General features: G+C 35.7%; 2 protein-coding genes across 2 annotated transcripts; both read left to right on the forward strand.

Moving 5' to 3' along the window:
- Nucleotides 1-760: 760 nt before the first annotated feature.
- On the forward strand, nt 761-1,555 carry LOC137388493 (gastrula zinc finger protein XlCGF57.1-like). Its single transcript, XM_068074980.1, has one exon. The coding sequence runs from the start codon at nt 761-763 to the stop codon at nt 1,553-1,555; it is 795 nt and encodes a 264-aa protein (XP_067931081.1).
- Nucleotides 1,556-1,609: 54 nt separating this feature from the next.
- LOC137388494 (gastrula zinc finger protein XlCGF57.1-like) lies at nt 1,610-2,836 on the forward strand. The gene is made up of 3 exons (XM_068074981.1): nt 1,610-1,844; nt 1,999-2,128; nt 2,509-2,836. The coding sequence occupies exons 1-3, from the start codon at nt 1,610-1,612 to the stop codon at nt 2,834-2,836; spliced, it is 693 nt and encodes a 230-aa protein (XP_067931082.1).
- The last annotated feature ends 22,449 nt before the right edge of the window (nt 2,837-25,285 follow it).

Genomic DNA, 25,285 nt, shown 5'->3' on the forward strand with positions numbered 1-25,285 from the left:
AGTATAAATCAAATTTCACCAAACCTTTAGAACAGTCGTTGACAAAAATATTTTGCCGATGGAGGTAGTAACGACGCTTATGAAATACGAAAAGTTGAGGTTTACCTCTATGGCTTGGAATAAAGTGATTTTCTAAAGCGATAGCAACCGTTTCGGTAGCCGTTGGGCAAAAAACAGTTCGAATTAACAGTGTTGAGTTCGAGTTATATAGAGCCATTCATCATTGCGTGGGAACGGACCAAGCAAATCCAGTCGAGTTAACCATGTGTTCGCTATATCTGAGGGCGAGTTATCCATGTTTCACTGTATTTGGCACCTACAACACAGCAGAGTAAGACATGGTGAATCTTTTGATACCAAATAACTGTAATGTGAATTTTGTTGCAAGTCAACCTTTAATTCAACTCACTGGTAGTCATGCATGTGACTCGGCTGACACCGTGTTTTTGTGCTTTTTGATTGGTTGAGCTCATAATGTATAGCTTTATATATTGTATAATAAGCTTTTGTTGCAATGACAAGTTTTTTATGCCAAATCTTATGTATTTTGCTAGAAATAGTAGGAAGGTTTTTATAATGTAACTTATATTACTTTCCATTAAACTTGCTAACTAAATCGGGCCTCACTGCTGTTCAACTTATCGCTCTGCTTCTCTAAATTTTGTCAAAAGGTTATTTATTAAATTTGAATATTTGTTAGAATATCTTCAAAAATGTATTCTATCAATATTGTCCTACTATTGCAGAATCTCTGGATTGTATGAAGTATGCAAGAGATATACCAGCAACTCTGAATCGTAAAGAAGGTGACTTCACATGTACCTTCATTCCTCAATTGAATAATAGCTGTAAGTCTCACACATCCAGCACTGAGAAACCCTATGCATTTACTCATTGTGAATATAGGTCTGCACGGAGTGGTGGTCTACAGACAAGTATGAAATATCATACAGGAGAGAAACCCTATGCATGTACTCAGTGTGACTATAGGTCTGCAGATAGGGGTAATCTACAGAGACATATGAATACTCATACAGGAGAGAAACCCTGTGCATGTACACAGGGTGACTATAGGTGTGTACAACTTGGTAGTCTACAGACACATATGAAAACTCATACAGGGGAGAAACCCCATGCATGTACCCAGTGTGACTATAGGTCTGCACGGAGTGGTAGTCTACAGACACATATGAAATCTCATACAGGAGAGAAACCCTGTGCATGTACACAGGGTGACTATAGGTGTGTACAACTTGGTAGTCTACAGACACATATGAAAACTCATACAAGGGAGAAACCTTATGCATGTACTCAGTGTGACTATAGGTCTGCAAGGAATGGTAATCTACGGAGACATATGAAAACTCATACAGGGGAGAAACCCTATGCATGTACTCAGTGTGACTATAAGTCTGCACATAAGAGTACTCTACAGAAACATGTGAAAACTCATACAGGGGAAAAACCTTATGCATGCATTCAGGCTGAATATACGTCTGCACGGAGTGATAGTCTACAGAAACATATGAAAACTCATACATGGGAGAAACCGTAAGCATGTACCCCGTGGGACTATAGGTGTGCGCAGAGTTGTAATCTACAGACACATATGAAAACTCATACAGGGGAGAAACCCTATGCATGTAGTCAGTGGGACTATAGGTCTGCAGATAGGGGTAATCTACAGAGACATATGAAAACTCATACAGGGGAGAAACCCTATGCATGTACCCAGTGTGACTATAAATCTGCACGGAGTGGTAGTCTACAGACACATATGAAATCTCATACAGGAGAGAAACCCTATACATGTACTCAGTGTGACTATAGGTCTGCAGATAGGGGTAATCTACAGAGACATATGAAAACTCATACGGGAGAGAAACCCTGTGCATGTACACATGGTGACTATAGGTGTGTAAAACTTGGTAGTCTACAGACACATATGAAAACTCATACAGGGGAGAAACCCTATGCATGTGCTCAGTGTGACTATAGGTCTGCAAGGAATGGTACTCTACAGAGACATGAAAACTCATACAGGGGAGAGACCCTATGCATGTACTCAGTGTGACTATAAGTCTGCACCTATGAGTACTCTACAGAGACATGTGAAAACTCATACAAGGTAAAAACCTTATGCATGCATTCAGTGTGAATATACGTCTGCACGGAGTGATAGTCTACAGAAACATATGACAACTCATACAGGTGAGAAACCCTATGCATGTACTCAGTGTGACTGTAAGTCTGCACATGGGAGCAGTCTACAGAAACAAGTGAAAACTCATACAGGGGAAAAACCTTATGCATGCATTCAGTGTGAATAATTATATGTCTGCACAGAGTGATAGTCTACAGAAACATATGAAAACTCATACATGGGAGAAACCGTAAGCATGTACCCAGTGTGACTATGGGTCTGCAGATAGGGGTAATCTACAGATACATATGAAAACTCATATATACAGGAGAGAAACCCTATGCATGTACTCATTGTGAATATAGGTCTGCACGGAGTGGTGGTCTGCAGACACGTATGAAATCTCATACAGGAGAGAAACCCTATGCATGTACTCAGTGTGACTATAGGTCTGCAGATAGGGGTAATCTACAGAGACATATAAAAACTCATACAGGAGAGAAACCCTACGTATGTTCTCAGTGTGACTCTAGGTCTGCACGAAATGATATTCTACAGACACATATGAAAACTCATACAGGGGAGAAATCTTATGCATGTACTCAGTGTGATTATAGCTCGGCACAAAGTGGTAATCTACAGAGACATATGAAAACTCATACAGGCGGGAAACATGATACACTCCAGCATTAAACACCCTGCGAAATAGCAGTACTATCGAAACGCTGGTATAAAAGTAGCCTTTGTTGTTCATAGCTTGCCTGTCGGTTGGTAGCTGATATTTCTTCTGTTGACATGATATCTCAGCTCATTACACTTATAATGCTTCACTGTGGAATATCTCCTCATATTTCTTTTATCAATTGACTTTATTAGGACTTTTATTCTTACATTTTGCATGATAATAAATTATGTATATTGCATATCTGATATGTTCTACCTATGCACTTACTGGGTGCCTAAAGCTTGAGCTTACACACTTTCAAATCTATAAGTTTAATTTGCTAGCTCATTTTTTTAATGTTTAAAGATATATTTTGCCGAAGTTTTATTCCAAGTTTTTCAACATTAGGGAATTTGACTACATGCACAGTTCAATAATCATAACTTTTATCCTGCACACCGAGTAGATGTGAGACCACCTAGGTTGATGGAATGTAAAAAGCTAATGATTAAGCTTACCAAGTTAGTTGTCATTATTGCATTAAAATCATTCTCACTGTCATGTATAATAGTCGAGGTGCATAGCTTGATATTCTGTCTCAGTAAGTTTCCATATTAATGTTGTAAATATGACCATTTCCTAATGTGTTTTACACATGCTTCTAGTCTATACATGCGCATGTATAAACTATTTATTTCAGCTTTAGTTGCTTTCAACTTGGTTTCTGTTGACAACAAATTTTATGGTTTCCAAATCACTTTGCTCGTTATGCATAGACTTGTATTGGGTTTCACTTATTCACTCTGCTTACTTATTTTCCTGGGCATAAAAATGATAAGTTTAAATGAATAAATTTAATTATTGATGCGTGCAACCTTTAATCAATCATCTTATATTGATACAAGCATGAAGCCCACCAGACCGTTTGGTGCCAAAGTCCAGCGCTGCATAAAGTGAGTTATTTTCTGAGCTAGTCGCTTCTGTTATTTGACCTGTGGGTGTATTGTAAGGCTTTTTGACAAGATATTCTTCCATATTTGGATTTAAAATTCACCATTTTCTATTATTGCTGAGGTTTTTTATTAGACATAGAGGTTTCAAGCAGAATGATTAATCTTTTTCAATGTATCAAATTTTATGTATTTGCCAATAACAGCATCCTTTTTAGTTTGTCTCAGAGTCTTAGCTAATAAAATCCCACAACTTTCAGCCTTAGAGAATCTAATGAGTTCCGCTTGTGGCTACGGTGATATTACAAATTACTTTAAATCAGCAAATGGATTGTCTGTTGCCTTGTTTTTTTTTTGTTGAGAGTAGATGAAATTGATTGTGCTGTGGCATGTCATCTACCATACCTCCATAGTTATTATTGGTGCTTCTTTAATCTTGAGCTATCTTCAGTTGAGTGACTATTATTAGCTGGCAATTGTAATATCAGGTAAGCAACAAGATAATGCAGAGAGTTTTAAAAACACTTGGATGATAAGTTAGCATGCAGTTTGTTTTGACACTTATTTTATTTACTAAAATAGCAAAATCATGGTTGGATATTGTTGTCACCTTTTTGGTTGACAGCTTTTGTGTCGCAAACTGCTAGACTGTTCTATGTTCAACCTTTTAATCTCACCTTTCAATCTAATGTTATTGGTGCTTCATAAATATTGGACTCTCTTCAGTTGAGTGACTATTACTAGCTGGCAATTGTAATATCAGGTAAACAACAAGATAACCCACAGTTTTAAAAAACACTTGATTGATAAGTTATCATGCAGTTTGTTTTGACACTTATTTTATTTACTAAAATAGCAAAATCATGGTTGGATATTGTTGTCACCTTTTTAATTGACAGCTTTTGTGTCACAAACTGCTAGACTGTTCTACGATCAGCCTTGTAATCTCAGGTCTTTCAAGCCATCAAATAGCTAAGATTGAAGTAGTTGGCTCACACAGCATTATATTTATATGTAGGCTAGCTTGATGCCTGACATTGCACAGGTGAAGAAAAAGGGTTTTGTTCAGAAAATTTACTTTTAATCAACATATTTAATATTTACCATTCTAACTGTTAAATCAAGGTGTTTGTTTAGTTCTGTGAACTGCACCATTTATGTGTACTGTTTATATCTGTGTAATTCATACCATACCGCTTGCAGTGTCTAATAAAATGTTATATGTGTTATCGAAGTATTTGACTTACTTGACAGCACAATAACATCAATGATTAATGACTACAAGTTCCACTTCAATCTAAAATATGCTAATGTGATTTATTATGTTTAGGTAATGGTTGCCAAAAGTATGGAACTTGACCCAGATCTTTGTGCAAGCTTAGCTATGTTGAATGTTAAAGGTGGATTATAACAATCAATTATACTTTATTCTTATCAACCAAAACCCAATACACAAGTAGCAAAATTCTAGAATATAAGATAGATAACAAGTAGTCAAAAAAGCTAAGTAATATATAAATCTCTTACGCCAACAGCTGTATATGCTCTTAAGCTCGTCTTGTACGTCTACAAGAGTCACTGTCAAAAGAGAGGCTGAGCTACTGAAAAACGTTAGCTTTTATAGGCATTTAGGATAGCCTGAGGATGGGTATATATAAAGATCGTATCATATACTATGTTGTAGGAGTAAGTCCTTTGGAAGGAACACTGCCTTTGAATACGTCACATGGAGAGCGCCGAGATTGTGGCTGGATGCTAGGATTGTGTAATATTGTTTCCGTCAGCACCGTAATATGTCACAGAAAAATACTGGCTTAGGGTGAGGGTAAGTTCAGTTATTTTTGGTAGTGCTTGGTGATGGGTGGATAGATATAATTACTCCCAAATCCCTTGGCGGTTTCCACAGGCGGTGTTGACGGAGCTGACTCATCAGTTTCCAAGGTTGATGTATTCTAATTCTGACATTTCCAATTAGGGAATCTTTTGATGTCTCTTAGGCGTCTTGATGCTCGTACGAAATATATGCTTGTACGGCGGTCTGGCTACATTCCCTGCTGGTATCTTGTTTTCGAAGTATTTCCATACAACATATTTATACTGATTGCAATAGTCTTTTGGCTAGATGAGTTTATGTATTTTTCTTCACTTATACGGGCATGCATTTTTCTTCTGGTAAGGCTTTGCGGATTTTTCTTCTAATATGGCTTTCTAATATGGCTTAATATGGCAATGTTTAATATGGAGCCATGAAAGATTGGCATGTATTCTGAGTATGTGCCGAGTTTATTCCATGGTATAGCAAATTGGACAGTGTTGTGGATTGGATAAATGAATGTGTGCAGGACTGGGGGATGTGAGTTTAAATCCAGGTTGCAGCGGATTTCTCATTCTTAAATCTTGATGCTACATCTTGTATGGATTGCCAATTGAGAGTGACTGACGCTTGGAATGTGTGTATATGTTTATTCCGTCGACCGTAAAACTGCAAAGCAAATGTACATAATAAGTGCGGCTATACAGTAAGTACACAAACCCAACGAACAATCATGCATTTCTCACATACTGATGAAACTTATTTTACCTTTAGTTATCTATATAATATATATTTCTCAAAGTTTGCCGTCTACCCGTCGGTATATCCAGCTGTAGCTATTAAAATCTTGAAATTAATTTTCCATGTTTTGATGAGTTTGAACTAGCCAAGATTGCAACTGGATGTTGTAAATCCACACGCCCTACCACTGAGCTATACAAAAAATATTTATCAAGATGCCATCATATACCAAATAGCCGTATGCACAGGCTAAATGACGTGTTATTTGAAACTATGAATTCTATTAACTCTATGAAGCGATGCACTTTCGTGTTTTTTTGAACATCCATTTTAGGTTTTTCGTAAAGTTTAATTACTATATCGTGGTCAAAGCTAACTTTTTTATACAGAAATTTGTATTATCTCCGTAGGAAAAGCTCTCTTTCCGTTCTGTCAGACAAACACAGTCCGATATCTCATCTTAAAACTCTTGTACAAAAGTAGCCTTTCTTCTGTGCATAGCTTGTCTGTGAGTTTGTAGCTGATATTCCTTCTGTTGACTTGATATCTCAGCTCATTACACTTATAATGATTCACTGTGGAATATCTCCTCATACTTCTTACATCAATTATTTCATTTATTAGGACTGGTCTTTAAACATTTTGCGTGAGAACAAATATTGATGTTTTATGCTATTACATGTCTAATATGTTCTACCAATGCTTTTCTTACACATGTATGCCTTATGTTGTTGAGTTGACAAAATTTTGCATGTCTGAATTTAATTTGCTTACCTTATCTTTTACAATGTTTTTGTATATACTTTGTTTCATAAGTTTTATTTGAATTTTCCAACATTAGTAAATATGACTGTATGCAGTTTTATAACCGTAAAATTATAAAAAATGCTATTGTTAACAAAAAACGATTTGTAACCATATTGTCCGAACGATAAAGAATCAACAATAGCGTAATCCAGGCAGTTGCATCATATGTACTATGTTGAATAACTATGCCAAACTCAGTGGCACTGCCATTGAATGCAGAGGTGCACAGCTTGAAATGCAGTTCGAGTAAGTTTTTACATTGATATTGTAAATCATAACCAATTTATAAGGCATCTTATGAATGTTTTTAATACTTTCATGGAAGAAATATGTCAGCTTTAGTTGATATAATCTTAATTTTGTTGAAAGAACAATTTTTATGGTTTACAATTCACTTTGCTCGTTATGTATGGACTTGTATAGCGTGTCACTTGTTCACTCTCTTTACAGTGACTTGCTATACATGAAAAATGGTGTGTTTAAATAAATAAATTTAATGTTTAAATGAATAAATTTAATTATTGATGTTTGTAAGCTGAAAGCAATCATCTTTTATCCTGTGTATATTCAGTCTAAGTATCGAGTCCATCAGTTTGTTGTGCATCAGTCTATCAGTGCCAATGTTTTATCAATTGAAGTTGTGAGTTATACGTTTTAAGCTTTTTCTTTAATCATTAACTTTTGGGCATATCGTATGGCTTTACGACAAGATAAGTTTTGATATTGATTGTCTAACACCTCACACTATTGTTCTTCATTTAAAGGCTTTCTTATTTGACCAAGGGACCTTCAGGTTTTAGAGAAAATGATTTACCTTTATTTTACCCAACTTCGGGCATCATCGAACTTCAAATATTACCAGATACAGATATTAGCCAACTACAGTATCGGTTTTAATTCGTCTCAGAATCTTAGCTAATAAATTCCCACACGCTTTAATCAAACTTATTTTATGGAATCCTGCTTGTATCTATTGTAATTATCGTAATGTTCCAATTGGTTTAAACTGTCAGGTAAATTGAGTCTGTTGGCCAACTTGACAGTACTAAGTTTGGTGGATCTATTGTTGTTGTGGGTTTACGTCATTCAGCACATCTTCCAGAGTTATAACTGATACTCCTTCAATATTGTACCATGTTCAGTCCAGTGACTCTTATGGACAGGGCACTCCTAATATCAGGTAAACAACAAGTAAACAGAGTCAGAAACACCTGTTTAACATACCAGCATAAAATTAATTATTATTAAAATCCATTTGACATGTATGTACTAAAACAAGAAATTACGGTTTACTTGTCACATTTTTAATTGACAGTTATTTTGTCGCAATTTGTTAGATAATTCTATTTTTAGCTTTGAATCTCTAGTTTATCAAATCACTAAGATTGCAGTAGTTTGTTAACAAAAAGTACAGATATAACTCAACATACAAGCCTAATGTGTTCCAGAACTGAGCTCGTATGTCAATGTTCTCGTATCTCTAAGCAGTATTTCCTGTATAAAATAACTAAATACAAAGGAATCCATTCCCATACTATGAAAAAACCACCTAAAACAGAATACATGGATTATGATTGAAAGGTGTGTTTTTAATAGTTTTAATTCACTACCTCCACTCAAAAAGTAACAAATATCTGTTCAGTTTTTATAATCTGCAATAAAATGTAACATTTCTATGTGCAAAACTCTATGAAGTTTTTATGTTTGAGACAAACAGCGACCGTATCAGGCAGTGCACTACATTTGTGACACTACGTAACATAACATAAACTTTGAATTGAACCTAAATGAATTTAACTGACTAAACATACACTTTAAGCTAAATTTAATTTCTTTTTCTCAAAACATAACTTTAATTAGATCTTCATTTTTATTTTTTTTCCCATTTGGTGCTTTTTATTTTGCTTTCATTATAACATATAGCCTACCTTTTTAAAACCTTTTCTAACATTTTAAACTAATTTGACAATAATGACCGAGCAATGCTGTTATCGAAAGCGACCTTTCACACACTTGGCTGATTCATGGCTGCACCGAGATCCAGCTTGTACGTTTATAAATCAAAGTTTTCTCGCATCTCCAGGCAGAAAGTTCCTCAAAATTTGGCTCATTTCTCAATTTTATCATATAATAGAAAACTCACATGTAGAGGCATGACTGTGTTATATTTAGATAATCTGTGTTTAAATTTTGTAAAAGATACACAATGCCATGACCTTCACTTGGCATATATTAGCATTATACATAGGTACGCAAATGTAGAAATTTAACATTTTATGAAATATATTCGTTTGCTTTGAATCCTGGGGATGATTGGAAGTCAATTGTGCCTAGAATTGGCATTCAACCATGATAAAGATTCAAAACAATTTGTTACATCAAGGCATATATTTTACACGAATGCATATATTTTTTACAAAACAAAATATATACAAAATACTTGACAATGTGAATGTTTTATGAGATTTTTATTGTTAGGCTCATGTGTGTTTGCATCTGGTTTAGATTTATACTGAGTTAATTAAATTGAAGGACTATGAAAGCTCTCATGCTGAAAAGGGAAGATAACTTATAAACAAGCGAAGTCAATGAATTATATTAGAAGTTATGAGGAACAACAGTGGGTGGGGAAGAAGTCACTGGAGTTGCTAGTATTCACCAATAGGGACCAATGAGAATTATTACAGATTAAATAGGAATGTTTGTGCCTGATTAGTTGAATATTTATACTTGTGAGTTTTTGGTCTAGAATATTTTCCTACAAAAATAGCAAGCATGGCAAAGATAAATAAGAATGGTGTTGAAGGGTTGAAGCTCATTGGAGAATTTACTGATGTTTGTCAATTTATATGTACAAGTAGAACAATAACTCCATATACTGCCTTATCATAACTGCCTATAGTTGATCATCAGAAAAGTCATGTTAAGAAGAACCCTTGGACACATAGAAAGAGAGAAACTTAGTCATGTTCAAATAATATGGCATTAAATAGAAATTGCCTTGTTGTATAAAATAACTTAACAAAACAGTTAATAGGAAAAGGATTACGCTAGTCTATCATATCTCTACTTGAAAGGCTGGTGTTTCTACTATCATTTTGCAATGCTTCTCATTTCAGTTCCACGCCATGCAATACGGTAATAACAAAAGAGCAGCACCGAGACACTAGTTTCATCGAGTCCTTATTCGTAAACGTGAAAAATAATTTTAGAAGCAGTAGCAAAACAACGGTAAAGGTAGGAGAAGTTGATGACAGGCAAACAAATTAAAAACACTTATGCCATATATGAAGTTAAAATTGTAATGTACTCCAATTATACTGTTCGTGCCGTGAATTTCAGACATTCTAAATACCTGCTATGACAGCTACAATAAACTTGGAAAAATTTTGATAGCAAATACGGTAAGTAGACACCAATAGACCATTAGAGAGTTTTGCTTAGATCACTAATGAAATTTAATTAGTGGTCTAAGCATTATTATTTAATTAGATTTGTCAATCATTGATTAATTAGATCATTATTTACCTAATGTACTTTTTTCAATTAAAAAGGTTTTAATTGAAAAACCTTTTTAATTGAAATAGTTTATTAATTTAACTAGAAACTGTTGTTTTCAAAAGGACATTGGTTAATGGTTTCAGTTATCAGGTTAAAATAAGATTAATGAAAGGTTGAGAGAAAGAATCGATATGATTGAGTAGTTATAAGCATTTGTTGCCTTCCTATTAGATGAGACTATAGATCTATATTATTTGTTGATTTTTTACAAGAAAGCAATGTTATTGAACACATGGTGAATATAGTTTGCATTATCATTTGCTGAATCAGGGATTTGAATGAAACGATCAGAAATCTTTTTACTGTGTTTTAATGGAAATTCATCCTTGTGTAAACTAGGCATTAGACAGACACTTGTCAAGATAATTACAAACAAAAGGTTTCAAGCCAGAGTCTGTGTGTGCAGGGCAAGTATTTTAGGAAGTTAAGCACAATGTTAACACTGACATCCAGGCTTGACAATATTTCAATAGGTAGATTTTGGATCTAGTTTGTGTTCATAAAGTTGTTGGTATTGTGTGCTCATATCTTTCCCATCGGTTAGAAATTAAGACCCTATAAGGGACATAGGTAATGATGTCTAGAGCTGGTGAGTGATATCAGATTATCAATATGATGGAAGAGTAGCATTAAGTACATTGATTATGGACAATATGGAGGAATTTTGGTAGATCATGGCCTTGATATTGTTTCACTCATCCAATCACATGCTTCACTTATAGATAACAGAAGCAGTCATCAAATATAATTTAGCAAGGGAAGTGAGTACATCCTTTTCCCATTTCAACTGACTGCAAAAAGTTTACATTTTTTCAATTTTTATCCAAACTTGGCTCTATATTGATTGATCGGTTTGTTGTCAACTTGAGTGTAAATTGAGATGCTTTTGTGAGATGCTTGTGAAGTGAGATGCTTTTTATCTTAAAATAGTTATCAAATTATATTTTCAGACAAGATTGACTGTCGACTAACCAAGAGGCATATTGGCTGTTATTCAATTAATAAATATATTTGCATCAAAAGGTTTTAAAAAATACATGAAGCAATGTAACAACAAAAATTGATGAAGCAATTAGTGCCAAATGGGCTACTGATACAAGGTTTATAAAATGAGAACATTTAAAGGCAATCAATCACTAATTCATAGTGAAAACAATCTAGCTGCAATTTTTAGATGCATGTGAATATTAATGTTATAAATTGAGTAAGAAACTTTAAATAACTTTCATGATAGGTATAACACTCATTTAATTAGTATTGTTATAAATTGTTACAAATTCAAAATACAGAAGAATGTAATGAACAGTGAGTGTCTTGCTGCTGGCTGTAAGTGTTCCCAAGACCATTTTACTGTTGAAAAGGTCCTTACATAAGACTTGGATGATTACAGCCTATAATGTATATCTACACTGGAATACCTGCAACTCTATGTTTTACATGACAGCCTCGATTAAGAAAAAGTGTTATACATGTCTGTAACAATTAAGTAATCTGAAAATTGAATTATTTGCGAAAATGGCAAGTGGATTGAAACCGACAACTGATTTGCTAATCGAATGTAAAAACGACAAGTTTTTTCTAAACTTAATATTTGTCTTCTAGCTACAAATGAAGCCGTTTCTTTTAGTATAATATTCATCGAAACTATGAAAGCTACAGAATTACCGTTTTTTGCTAATAGCTGTATTTTGTTTAGAGGATGAAATTGTGTACACTCTTAATATTTCTACAATCGCAGTACATTGTAATTGAACCTAGCCCTGTAAGTGGAATGGAAATGAGTGTTGCGCAGGAGAATGATACTAGCATTAAATTTTAAATGTTATTATTATATAATTAAAAGACTGAAAGTGAAATCAGAAAGTTGATTTACAAAACATACCATTCCTGTCTCAGCTGATTAAGTTAGTTTGTTTGTGTTCTGTTTTTTTTTCTCCGAAATGTGATGATGACCTGAGGCTTTGTCTGGATATGAGGCAGGCAATGCTTTTGGATATCTGAAGTGTTATTAATTGAGATATTTCATGTGATATAATAAAGCATTTATTATATAACCAATCTGTAGTTCGGCTAAACCTCAACTGACTAACAAGAAAAGGGGCAAAAACAGAGAATACTGAGTAGTAATAGCAGGACATCAAACCTGTTCTTACTGGATATAACAGTGAAAATTACCAGGAGTGGTAGTGGATAACAAAACATGTAGACAGTATAAAGACAACAACTAGGTGGCTGCTCTAAGGTTAACTAAAAGAAAATAATCAAATCTGAATCAAAGGAGTTTGTGGCAGTGACTACAATGTTAAATTACTATTGTCAATACTCCCACTTATTTCATATTGTTGATTTTAGTAACACCCATTAGATCGCGCAAAATGACTATCTGATTCTTAGGTAAAGGCTTGGTAAGAATGTCGGCAACCATATCTTTACTTGGACAGTATGCTAACAAAATTGCATTTTCTTTAATTGTTTGTCGGATATAGTGGTAGCGTATATTTATGTGTTTAGTTCTGCTGTGCGAGACAAGGTTATGAGCTATGGCGATAGCTCCTTGGTTGTCTTCATAGATCAATGTTGGTGGTGCCGCTGAAGACTTATTCAGTTCTGACACTAACCTCCTAAGCCACACAGCCTCTTGAGCAGCCAAACTTAATGCGATATATTCTGCATCAGCAGTAAATAGTGCCACAACAGGCTGTTTCTTACTAAGCCAATTGATAGGGCCGCTTGACATCATGAAAAGGTTCCCGATGTAAAATGTCTATTGTCTAGATCACCAGCCCAGTCTGCGTCTAAAAAACCAATCAATTCATTATTCTCAGAATGTTCAAACTTGATGCCTAAATCCATGGTCCTCTTTAAATACCTAAAAATGCGCTTAACAGCTGTCATGTGTGCTTTGGTAGGGTTAGAGTTATACTTTGTAACTGCTCCCACTGCTTGAGATATATCTGGTCAAGTACCAACCGCAACATATAGTAAGCTCCCAGTCATAGCGTGATACTTGTTACCATCTGTCAAACCACTTGCGCCATCATCACTGCTCAGTTCCACATCCACAAATGCTAGTGTTGACACAGGATTTGCCTGTTGCAAGCCAAACCTCTGTAACATCTCCGAGATGTATTGCTTCTGGTGCATCCAGATCACATTGTTCTTTTCATCCTGTTCTATGTTTATACCAAGGCAATAATGCAACATTCCCCGTCTTTCATTATGAAAGTCTCTCTCAGGCCACTCTTCATTGCACTCATTTGCTGTGGTGTATTCGCCAAGAGTATTAGGTCATCAACGTATACAGCTATAATGCATCCATGGTTGTTCATGTATATGCATGGGTCAGCTTGACTTCGCTTAAAACCTATAAGTTTCATTAGTTTCTGAAAAAGTAATCTTCCAACAGCGAGAAGACTGCTTTAAACCATATAATGATTTCTTCAACTTGCATACTATATTTTCTTTTCCTGGCTCAATGTAACCCTCAGGCTGTTGCATGTATATCTCTTTGTTGAGGTCACCATTGAGAAAGACAGTGATGACATCCATCTGATGAACCGACATCCTGTGTTGAATTGCATGAGCCAACAATGTTCTGATATACTGAAAGCGAACTGCAGGAGAAAATTGTCTCACTGTAATCAACCTCATCCTTTTGCGCATACCCTTTGGTTACCAGTGGACCTTTAAATTTTTCAATAGACCCATCGCCAGCATGCTTAACCTTGAAACCCACCTATAGCCTATTTCCTTTCTTCCTTTTACAGCTCCACTAAACTCCAGGTATCATTCTCAATGAGTGACTGATATTATTGATCTGCAGTAGCCTTCCATTTATTCGCATGGTCACTCTCTAATGCTTCGTTGAGATTTCTTGGCTCTGCTAAACAAGAACTTTCACATGTTTTTGCCATTGCATCAAACTCGTCAATTTCATATTTTGTTGGAGGATTCCGTGGTCGAGTCGAATGTCGAGGTTCAACTACGCTATGTGGCATAGGATGACTTTGTTTAGGTGGTTCATCAACCACTACTTTCAACTGTGACTGTTGTTTACCCTTCAGTGAGATATCACGACTCTCTGTCGATTTTCATAAATCGAAGTCGCTTTCGTTGAAAACAATATCACGTTTTACAACTAGTGTTTTACTTGACTCATCATACAGGCGATCCCCTTTGGGATTTTTGATATATCTAACGAACCTAAATTAGTGAGTTTTTGCATCTAGTTTCTTACGTTCTGAATCGAGTACAAGTGTGTATGCTACGCAACCAAAGACACAAAGATTACTGATATCTGGTTTCATGCTAGACCAAAGTTCTATCGGTGTACATTGCCCAGAAAGTAAAGCCATTGGAGCCCTGTTTTGTAATTGAGCTGCGGCATAAATTGCTTCAGCTTAGTAGATTTTCAGTAAATCAGCATGCCATAGCATAGATCGAGCAGACTCATTTAGTTTTCTGCTCATACGCTCAGCTACACCATTCTGCTGAGGTGAATAAGAAATTGTGCGCTCATGACGTATACCCCTAGCTTTCAAGTATTCCCTATACTCAGTAGACATATACTTTCCCCATTATCTGTGCGTAGTGCACCAATGGACCTATTGCATTTGTTTGTTGCCGCTGCCTCAAACTCCCAGAATTTTACATACACATCTGACTTATGTTTTATAAAGTAAACAACACAACAGCGTGAAAAATCATCAATAAATGTCACAAAGTACCTATTACCACCATGTGACTCTGTCTGCATAGATCCACAAACATCACTGTGAATCAATTGCAACCTACGAGTAGACCTGATTTCACCAATAGCATAATAGGGTTTTCTGCAGAGTTTGCCTTCAACACAAGCTTGACAAAATGACAAACTATTGGAGCCGAAAGTATTTACACTAGAAATAGTGTTACTTACTGATTGCTTAAGTGTATGCTCGTTGATATGTTCTAGACGTTGGTGCCATAAATCCATGCTTAGTTTGTTGGGTAATACTGTCATACTTGACAAGAAATAATTCGTAAGCAATTTGAATGTCAAAAAGAAAAAAATGCTAGTTGCCTAGTTGGAAATTCCCAACAACAATTTAAAACTGCTTTGTGATTTTCTTGATTTTCTGATTCAGAAGAGCTTTCTGAGTGATCATCAGTTTGGTCGGCCTCAAAATCACTGCTATCAGAGTCTAAAGATCTAAAACGTGTTTCGTCCATATTCAGAGTAGCAGTTACGATCAATTTCTTGAAAATAATTTTTACTTGCAAAATGAGCAAAACATAAATTATCACAACTAATCAGAAAAATTATAGAGCATATTTGTAACAGCCAATATGATCGCCCCATTCAAAATAAAATCACCCCGAACGGCGGATTGATTCGGCTTGGTCGAAACTTGGATTAAGATATGATACTCCAGTGGTAAAACGTTCTGTAATCAATGATAACTATATATGTTAAATTTAGTTCAAGTAGAGATAAAAAATATTCACTGTTACTACCAGCATGAACGACAGCCTCAGCTGAACGTTACAGAAAACAGTCTAAAAAACTAACTGTCAGTGATGGAAGCATGTAACTCCTGGATCAATAATTTCCTATATTTTGGTCTACAGATATGATTGGATCATTCGGCAAATTACTCACGGTGTACGAAAAATTTAATTTTTGTATTTTTACTCATTAATCATTACTCATTTTACGCATTTTACTGGTTAATTACACCCAGCTTATCAGCTAAAAAGCAGTAGGGCGCTGGATTAGTAATTACTATGCCAAACAGGTGCTGAAAGTGGTAAGCTACCATAGACCCAATTCTCTGCCCCCTGTTGACACAATAATGGTGTGTGGAAACCAGACTATCACTATCACTATCACTAGCAAAAAATATTTTTACCAAATCTGTGATATGAAAAAAGCACTGACTCCTATAAAATACAGCACCCATGTGTTTCCCAGTGCACAACCACTTGCTTCGACAGCCCGAAGTAAACGAAGTTGGACTGGTTCGGGCTTAGTCAGTCCCCATCATCTGACAACATGAGTGTTTTGTTCAGTTCCTTCACAAGTTTAAAAAGTTAAAAGATAAATGTTGTATTGTTAGATGTAATGTTGCAAATCATAGAAAACTATTGTTTTTCATAAATAATTAAGCCCAGGTACAGTTTCTATGCATACAAATTAGGCAGAATATTATCAAACCAATTTTTGAGCCCAGCAAATATGTACAGGGTACCCTTGAGATACGATTACCCTGATATACTATATATATATACTATATATACTGCCCAGAGCTAATACAGGCTACTACATTACTTAAAGAAAACACAAAGATCATCAACGTTTGTTATTGAACTTTGTGTTCTCCTTCTGTGATTGGCTGATTTCTTCTGGCTATTCTTCATGTTTATTAGGTCTGTTTATCATAAAAACTATTTTATTATGAGTTATTATTATGTTTATTAGACTTTTAATTATCATGAAACTTAATTATCACGAAAAATTCATATTAACATCCTAACCCTCCATTCCCCTTTTTCCTTGTTATTACTATCACCGCTTGTTTTGTGACCAGCTGATTGTTGTGGCAAACTTTCGGTTGTAACCGCATAGAATTATGAAGCCTTACAATGTGCCCTTATTATGCTCACAACCTATACGAGTTATAAATAAATTTGCACATTACCTGAGACAACCTGAATATTGATTTCACGTCAGGCCGTATGTGCGAAACTCACAGCACTTTGTGTTCGCGCACCTGATCAGAGATCAGAGTCATGATGACTGCTATGTGGTTTGGATGCAACATATCAGTAAAAAAAAGTGTTGTATATCTTTCCTTCGTCGTAGTGAAAACCAATGCTGGCTACCAGGTAACACAGTCATAAACCACACTAGCAAATGTTGAAATGGCTGATCATATGAGTGACAGATCTTATTGAAGTCTTGTTTTTGTGATGGTCCTCCTATTGTCTAAAGTCAGATATTCACCTTCCGTTATAGCATCTCACTGCACAGACAAGCCTATTAAGGCACTTGTCACAAGTGGTGCCACTCCTTTTTGTGATGTTATGTAGCTGTGCCAAAATTGATATATTAATACATGCACGCTAGTTAAACATCTTCAGCAAAAAAGAACGCATTTTGATTATACACAGGTCGTGTCTAGTTCCTCATGATGAGTGAGTCCAGAGAAGCCTTTCAGAAAGTTTTGCGTAACACTAAAAATGGAATCCATTTTGGTCAAACAGGTCCTGGATTATAGATTATGCTCAGGCAAATATGTTTGCTCTTGAACACCTCTTTCCAGGTAATAATCATTATTTTTAACAAATATTTACATTATAATCACTCAACTGAAAGAAAATAACATAGTTACATGTATAAGGGTATGATATGCAGCTTGTAAATATATGCATTTACATGTATTTTTAGGCAAGTTTCAAGTTGGGCTATGTCAGTGTTTTGGTGTATACTATTGTAATTTTGAAACTCACAGGTGTGGCATTATACTTTGTAAAACAATATCAAAAACTTACCAAGTAAATTATAAAATGACTGTCGCAGGCTATGGTAACTGTGATCTTGTGTAGCTGAAAAAACTAGGTCAGGTTTAGTATCGATAGTTTGTCTAGATTGGCACATCAATAACTTGCAATAGATAGAAGATTTCAAAGCTCTGATGTATTTTATTGAACTTTTTAGAGAGCCAGTTCTACTATGCGCTTCCCATTGCGAGTGGGCCTGGAAGAGACAGTTAAAAAAAAAAAGCAAAATCGGAGAAGAGGAACGACAGACGATACTCACATCACTAGAGAAAATTGCAGGTCTAGGTTTGTCTCATTAGGTCTGGTTTCATTAAGTGGTTTCATTGTCTGTGCTTCGTTATAAAACTTACAGGTTTTTAATCTTTTACTAATGCTGCGTATTGAGGATGGCAATTTAGAAGGTGCGACACTATAGACTAGGTTTTTTTAATTACATACATGATGCGAGATTTACGTTATGGCTGATGAGTAAAGATGTATATCTAAACTTGTTCTATATGGTCATGATGAAATTTTATATCTGCTTGTATCAATAGGTGTAGTTTGTTTCTATTTCATAGCATATCATTCTATTTTGTAAGATGAGGGAGGTACTTTTTTCTATTTACTTTATGGCCAATTAGCACCAAAAGCCATCATCACGATGCGTCTCATGTTTTCCCTGTGCTCTTGTATGTACATGTTGAGAGATATTCGTATACTTGTTTATGGATTTGTAGATAAAGTAGGCACTTCAATAGCGTACATTCCAAAAAATTAAAAAAAATTATGCAAAATATTTGCTTTGTACTGCGTAAAAACTTCTATGTAACGTAAAGTTTCAAGTAGGAGCAACTGCTAAAATTCTATTTGAGCGGTAACATGTTATATCGCCGCAATTGTGAGAGAAAAAAATGATTGTACAAATAGCGTAATAACTATTATATATACAGTCAAACATGGATAACTCGTCCACGGATAGCTCGAACACATGGTTAATTCGAACATTTCCTTTGGTCCGTTCCCACGTAATGATAAATTGCTATAGATAACTCGAACTCAACACTGTTAATTCGAACTGTATTTTTGCCCAACGGCTACCGAAACGGTTGTTATCGCTTTAGAAAATCACTTTATTCAAAGCCATAGAGGTAAACTTCATCTTTTCGTAATTCATAAGCGTCGTTATTACCACCATCGGCAAAATATTTTTGTCAACGACTTTTCTAAAAGTTTGGTGAAATTTGTTTTATACTGCGATACGATGAATAGCACGGGTTAGCCGGGTCACGCGCGCAAGGATTTTCGCCACGCACATACAAAACAAAAATCGCATGTTGTTTTGTATGTGCGTGGCAAAAATTCTTGAGTGCGTGACCCGGCTAGCCCGTGATGAATAGTTTTCCGATGTTGATTCCGTGTTGAATCAACGCCGGAATGTTGAATGTTTAAAACGTCTTAAAAAATTTTGTAATTAAACGTATACGTTGTCTGAGCTACAAAAAACTATTCATCGTTTGACCTAAACACAGAATACGTGTGTATATTCAATAAGTATCTATTAAAAAAGCGTGAGTGATATAGAATGTACCGTAAAACCTCGTAAAAATTATAATTGAACTGCCTCGGAGTGTTGCTCTTAACGAATCCCAGGTAAAGTAAGGTAATCTGCATAAACTTCAAGAAAAAACGGCAAAATTGATCGTGGGTAAAACCCCAAAAGAAAAAAATGTCTTTTCTTTTGAGCATTTCAACAACGATCAAGTTTTGCCAATGTCAATCTGAAAAACGTCCTGGCAATGACATCACCTCAAACAACAAACCAATCTCAAGTGATAGAAAAATCTCTATACTTTTTCATGAAAACGTTTTAAACTTTACATTAGAAGCATTTAATTTGAAACAAGCCATTTGTGCTTTTGATTTATATTATAGTTTGTATATGTACATGTATCTACTAATAAATAAGTAAATACATGGACTTGTGACAGTGCTCTGATAACTTGAATGCTCTGATAATTTGAACACTTTTGCTCGTTCCCTTGAAGTTCGAGTTATCCATGTTTGACTGTATATGGACTTGTGACAGTGCTCTGATAACTTGAACGCTCTGATAATTCGAACACTTTTGCTCGTTCCCTTGAAGTTCGAGTTATCCATGTTTGACTGTATATATATATATATATATCCTGAGGATACTTATATATATATATATATATATATATATAAGTATCCTCACCCCGGTTAACCCGTATGGGTTAACCGGGGTGAGCGATCTTCACCAGACATATATGTGGCTGAACAAAGGAAACGTAACGACCAATACAGAGTCGCTAATCATGGCAGCCCAGGAGCAAGTGCCCCCAACAAGGCAACTCCAAACAAAAATCTATCACACTAGAGACGATCCTGGATGCAGACTGTGCAAAGATGCACCTGAGACCATCCAACACATCATCGGTGGATGCAAGCAGCTAGCAGGAAATGCATACACTGAGTAGCATAATCATGTAGCAAGTGTTGGGTATAGAAGTCTATGTGACAAGTATGGCCTTAATAAACCACAACACTGCTGGGAAACTCCTGTTAAGGTCAATGAAAATGATCGCCCTAAGATCCTCTAGGACTTCTATATCTGGGCTGACAAGTATGTCCTAGCAAACCAACCAGATATAGTGGTGGTGGACAAGGAGAACAAGAGGGCTACTATAATAGATATAACAGTACCCAATGACTACAATATAGACAGCAAAAAATATGAAAAGCAAAGAAATATCTCCCTCTTGGAGAAGTGATTGAAAAATTCTGGAACGTAAGAACAACTGTAATCCCAGTAGTCATTGGGGCACTGGGCGCAATAACACCGGCGCATAAAATTTGGCTTGCCAAATACCAACAGCAATCAACTCTGGTGAGTTGCAGAGAAGTGCGCTACCGGGAACAGCTAAGATCTTGGGGCGAGTGCTCAAACTCCCAGGTCTCTGGTAGGAGACCCGAGTTAGAGCAGAAATTACCACCCATACGGGTTAACCGGGGTGAGGCAACAGGTTTTTATATATTTATGATTACAAATAAATGATAAAAAATACATTGATAAAGAAAACTAGATCGACATCTTTGCTAGTGGTCTCTGCAAAAACTCATTTCATGGAATCTATTTCAAAACACTGACAGCAATAATCAACCACAACCAGTCTGTGTTCACTCGACGGCAGGTGTTTCATATGGTCTACAGCAGTGGTTTCCAGCCTTTTTTTTGCTTTTACCCCTTTGCAAAAGTTTCAAATACAAATTACCCCTCTGGAAAATGTGGGGTGTGAACCTATACTATATTGTATTCACTGAAATGGCTACACAGGTACATATATGTAGGTCAGCAACATATATATACATGTATTTATTTGTTAAATAACTGAGAGTAGAATATATAGTAATAAATCACGTCAACATTATTGTTATTCCGGTACACTCAATGGGTGTGGGATGGGATGAGATTATGAATTTTAATGAGACCGCTTCTGCTGATGCCTCTGTGCAAGTTTACACAAATCAGGCTTTTGTTTTTTATAATGCACAACTCAAGTCGCTCTCAAGGTCAAGTCAATTTATTTTCTCATTTTTAAAGTGCAGCATTGATGAAAATCCTATTTCGCATTGGTAGATGCGATCAATGGCTAAATGTCGCTATCAATCTCTAAATGGCATCAGAATCTTTATTGCATTTTTAGTAATGAGTAGAGAAATGTTTCTTGCCGAGAGCCAAAACTGGTCAATAGACATTAACCTGAGATCATCTTTCAGTGCAGAAATGATAACCAACTCAACAAACTCCTATTGTAGCTCCTCTGGAATTTCTTCAACAGTGCGTTAAAATGGATTTTGTGTGATGTTGAGCATCTTTTTTCTGAAGGTAGCTCAGGGAAGCAGCATCCAAATTACGTTATGAGATCAGACAGGTGTTCAGTAATGGTTGCCACTAAACTACCAGGAACAGGTTTTGGTCTACCAATAATTCAGTGAGTGTGGAAAAGGATATCGCATTCCCAGTGCAGTTTCGCATACGCCACAGTACCAGCTTTGCTTTGAAAGCATCAATGCTGTCATGAAAGGCAAGGGAATGATCATTGCTCCCTTGTAACTCCAAGTTCAACTTGTTTAGCGAAGCAAATGTATCAACCAGGTATGCGGTCTCAAATACATAGTTATCAGCTTTCATGGCTGCTAAAAGTTCATGCTGGCCTTTACTTTCAAGAAACTTTATAACCTCCAACATACGTAGCTCAAAGAGCCTGCCAAACATGTTTCCCTTGGGTAACCACCTCACTTCAGTATGAAATAACAAAGTTGTAAACACGACAGCACCTTCATAACATACATGTAGTGCTGAGAACAATTTGGTATTTAGTGCTGATGCTTTGATGTAATTCACAACTTTTATGTTCACATCCAAGTTTGATTTCAACGCTTCTGGAAGAGTTTTTGATGCTAATGCTTTACGGTCAATGAAGCAATGCACTCCTTCTATATCAGGGTTCTTCTGCTCGATCTGTCTTACAAAGTCTGATCTTCATCCTAACATAGAAGGTGCTCCATCAGTGCATACACTTACTAGCTTCTCCCAATCTAACTTTGCCTTATCAAGGAAAGTTTTAACTATTTTCAACACATCTTTTGGTGAAGTTGTTCTAAGCAAAAGCTGACAAAACCAAAACTCTTTTTCAATGGAAGTGTCATGCACATATCTATCATACACCAATAGCTGGGAAAGACTGGCAAAATCAGTTGACTCAGCAAGTTGTAGGGACCCAAAATAGGGATGCTTTAATCTTAGCAACTACTTTCTTTTCAACATTTGCTACAATATCATCAATGCATCGCTTCACAGTGTTGTTGGATGGTGGGAGGCCTTGAAACTTTTGTCCAGCTGATTTTCCAAGTACTATTGATGCGCAGTCTAACGTACATGGCTTGATCAGAGTCTCTCCTATTGCATGTGGCTTTTTACACTGAACAATACAATAGGAAACAAGCTGAAGCTGTAATAAGTGCATTACTATGAGCATAGAGATCTCCACTTGCATCAAGTCTACTTCTCTTTACTTGCTGCTCTTTGGACTAAAAGTAATCCTGGTCATTCTCAGCTAGTGTGGCGTGAATTTTTTGCGAGTGTTGCTACGACTGAAAAGTTTTCATGAAGTCATTTGAGAATGTTTTAAGGCATATCACACATTGCGGAAGCCGAAGACCAATTTTCATAAGATACAAAAACCCATAATCCAAGTAACTCTCAGAGTAGCCTCATTTCTTTGCCTTTCACATCTTACACTAATTAATAGTTGTAAAAATAAAGCGGCGGCTGAAAAATATTATTCAAACGACATAGTATATGTTTGTACAATAATAGTCATCTGTGACTGTACTAATACTTTTTATTTGATCTACTACTATAGATGCATGATTATGTGACTTATTTGCAGAAATGCGAGTAAGACATAACATGAGTGATAACAGGAAAAAATAATGTGAGCATATATGTAATTATACTTATACAAAGAATCTTACATATTGTTTTTCTTTTACATGTGATGCAGTAGTTGATAAGTGAGTGTGTCCTTGTGTCAAATACATAAGCACTGTGAGCAGCGCAATGTCAAACTAAGCCCCAGTTTGACCTTAGTTACTAAGGTCATTAATTAAGGTTAAGTTGGCTTATTGGAATTTTTCCAAATTGTTGGCACAGATTATTACATTTACAGTACCTACATGCAGACTGTATTACAATGAATGTACAGTAAAATGTACTTGGTCTACTACCCCAGGCAGAATATACATGTAATAGAAGAGGAACGAGAACATAAAACACATTTAGGATTTTGTAAAGGCTTAAAAGCGCGTTCAAAAATCCGAAATTATAAAAACTAAAATTCCCCCCTTTAAAATGCCGAATTCCCCTCTGGGGAATTCTCTTCAGGTTGGAAACTACTGGTCTATAGCTAAGTCTGACCATGGTGCTATTGGTCACTTTGTAGTCCTGATCGATTCACGGCAGGGAGATTTACTTATAATCCAAAAGCATCGCATGATCTATGCTAGCATTTTACTTCTCAATGCATCCCTGGCTAAAACCGTTTGCTGCTATATCTTTGCTTTGTTTTTAAACAATTCTTGACCTCGGCTTGATGGGTACAGTGATCCGATGTCTCCTTACAATGAGTTTACTCACACAAAGTCCATCACTGATCTTATGGTGAATAGCAGTCTCAGAATGCTCCAACAAGTTTCTATATTCTGAACTTTTTCTTAATGGCGCGAGCGTATGGTCTATGGCTGATTGTCATTCTATTTCATGTGTAGTTATAGCACAAGATGTGACACTTGTAGCAAGAAACTTAACAAATGCCATATCTTCAAATTAATGATTTACTACCATCATGTTCCATAATTCTACTCAGTAGATGAGCAATGTGGTTTTTACCTTCCACATATTAGATATCCATGTTAAACAATTGAGTTTTTAGTAACAACACTAACTACCACTTACATGTAGTAGAAAAGATTGTCGTTTAGATCTTTGAGAATATAATATGTTTAGTAAGTGTCCGTAAACAGTCATTAGCTAAACTTTGGACCAATAACATATGTTTGAAATTTTTCACATAGACGCAATTGCCAGCTTTTTCTCTGTTTAATTGTACCGCGTTACAACATCTGTAAGACTACTACTGACATAGCTGATATATATAGAAAATCCAGTATGTATTTGTATGAGTACTGTGCCTAGTGCGGTAAAACTAGTATTAGTTGCTAACTTTGTCTCTGCATCCACATCAAAATATCTAAGTGTGTCTTGAGATGATAAAGCTCAATTTAAATACTCAAAAGCCTGAGTTTGACTGAATATGAAGTGGACACCCTTTTAGTTTACCAACTGTCTAAGGAGCTTTGTTAAAGGTTGACTTGCAACAAAATTTACATTACCGTTATTTGATATGAAAAGATTCACCATGTCTTACTATGTTGTGTTGTAGATGCAAAATATGTGGAAAGGTGATTACAAGCTCTTAAAAGCTCAAAAATGAACAGAA

This window comes from Watersipora subatra, chromosome 2 (genome assembly GCF_963576615.1).
Source record: "Watersipora subatra chromosome 2, tzWatSuba1.1, whole genome shotgun sequence".
NCBI classification, from domain to species: Eukaryota; Metazoa; Bryozoa; class Gymnolaemata; order Cheilostomatida; family Watersiporidae; genus Watersipora; species Watersipora subatra.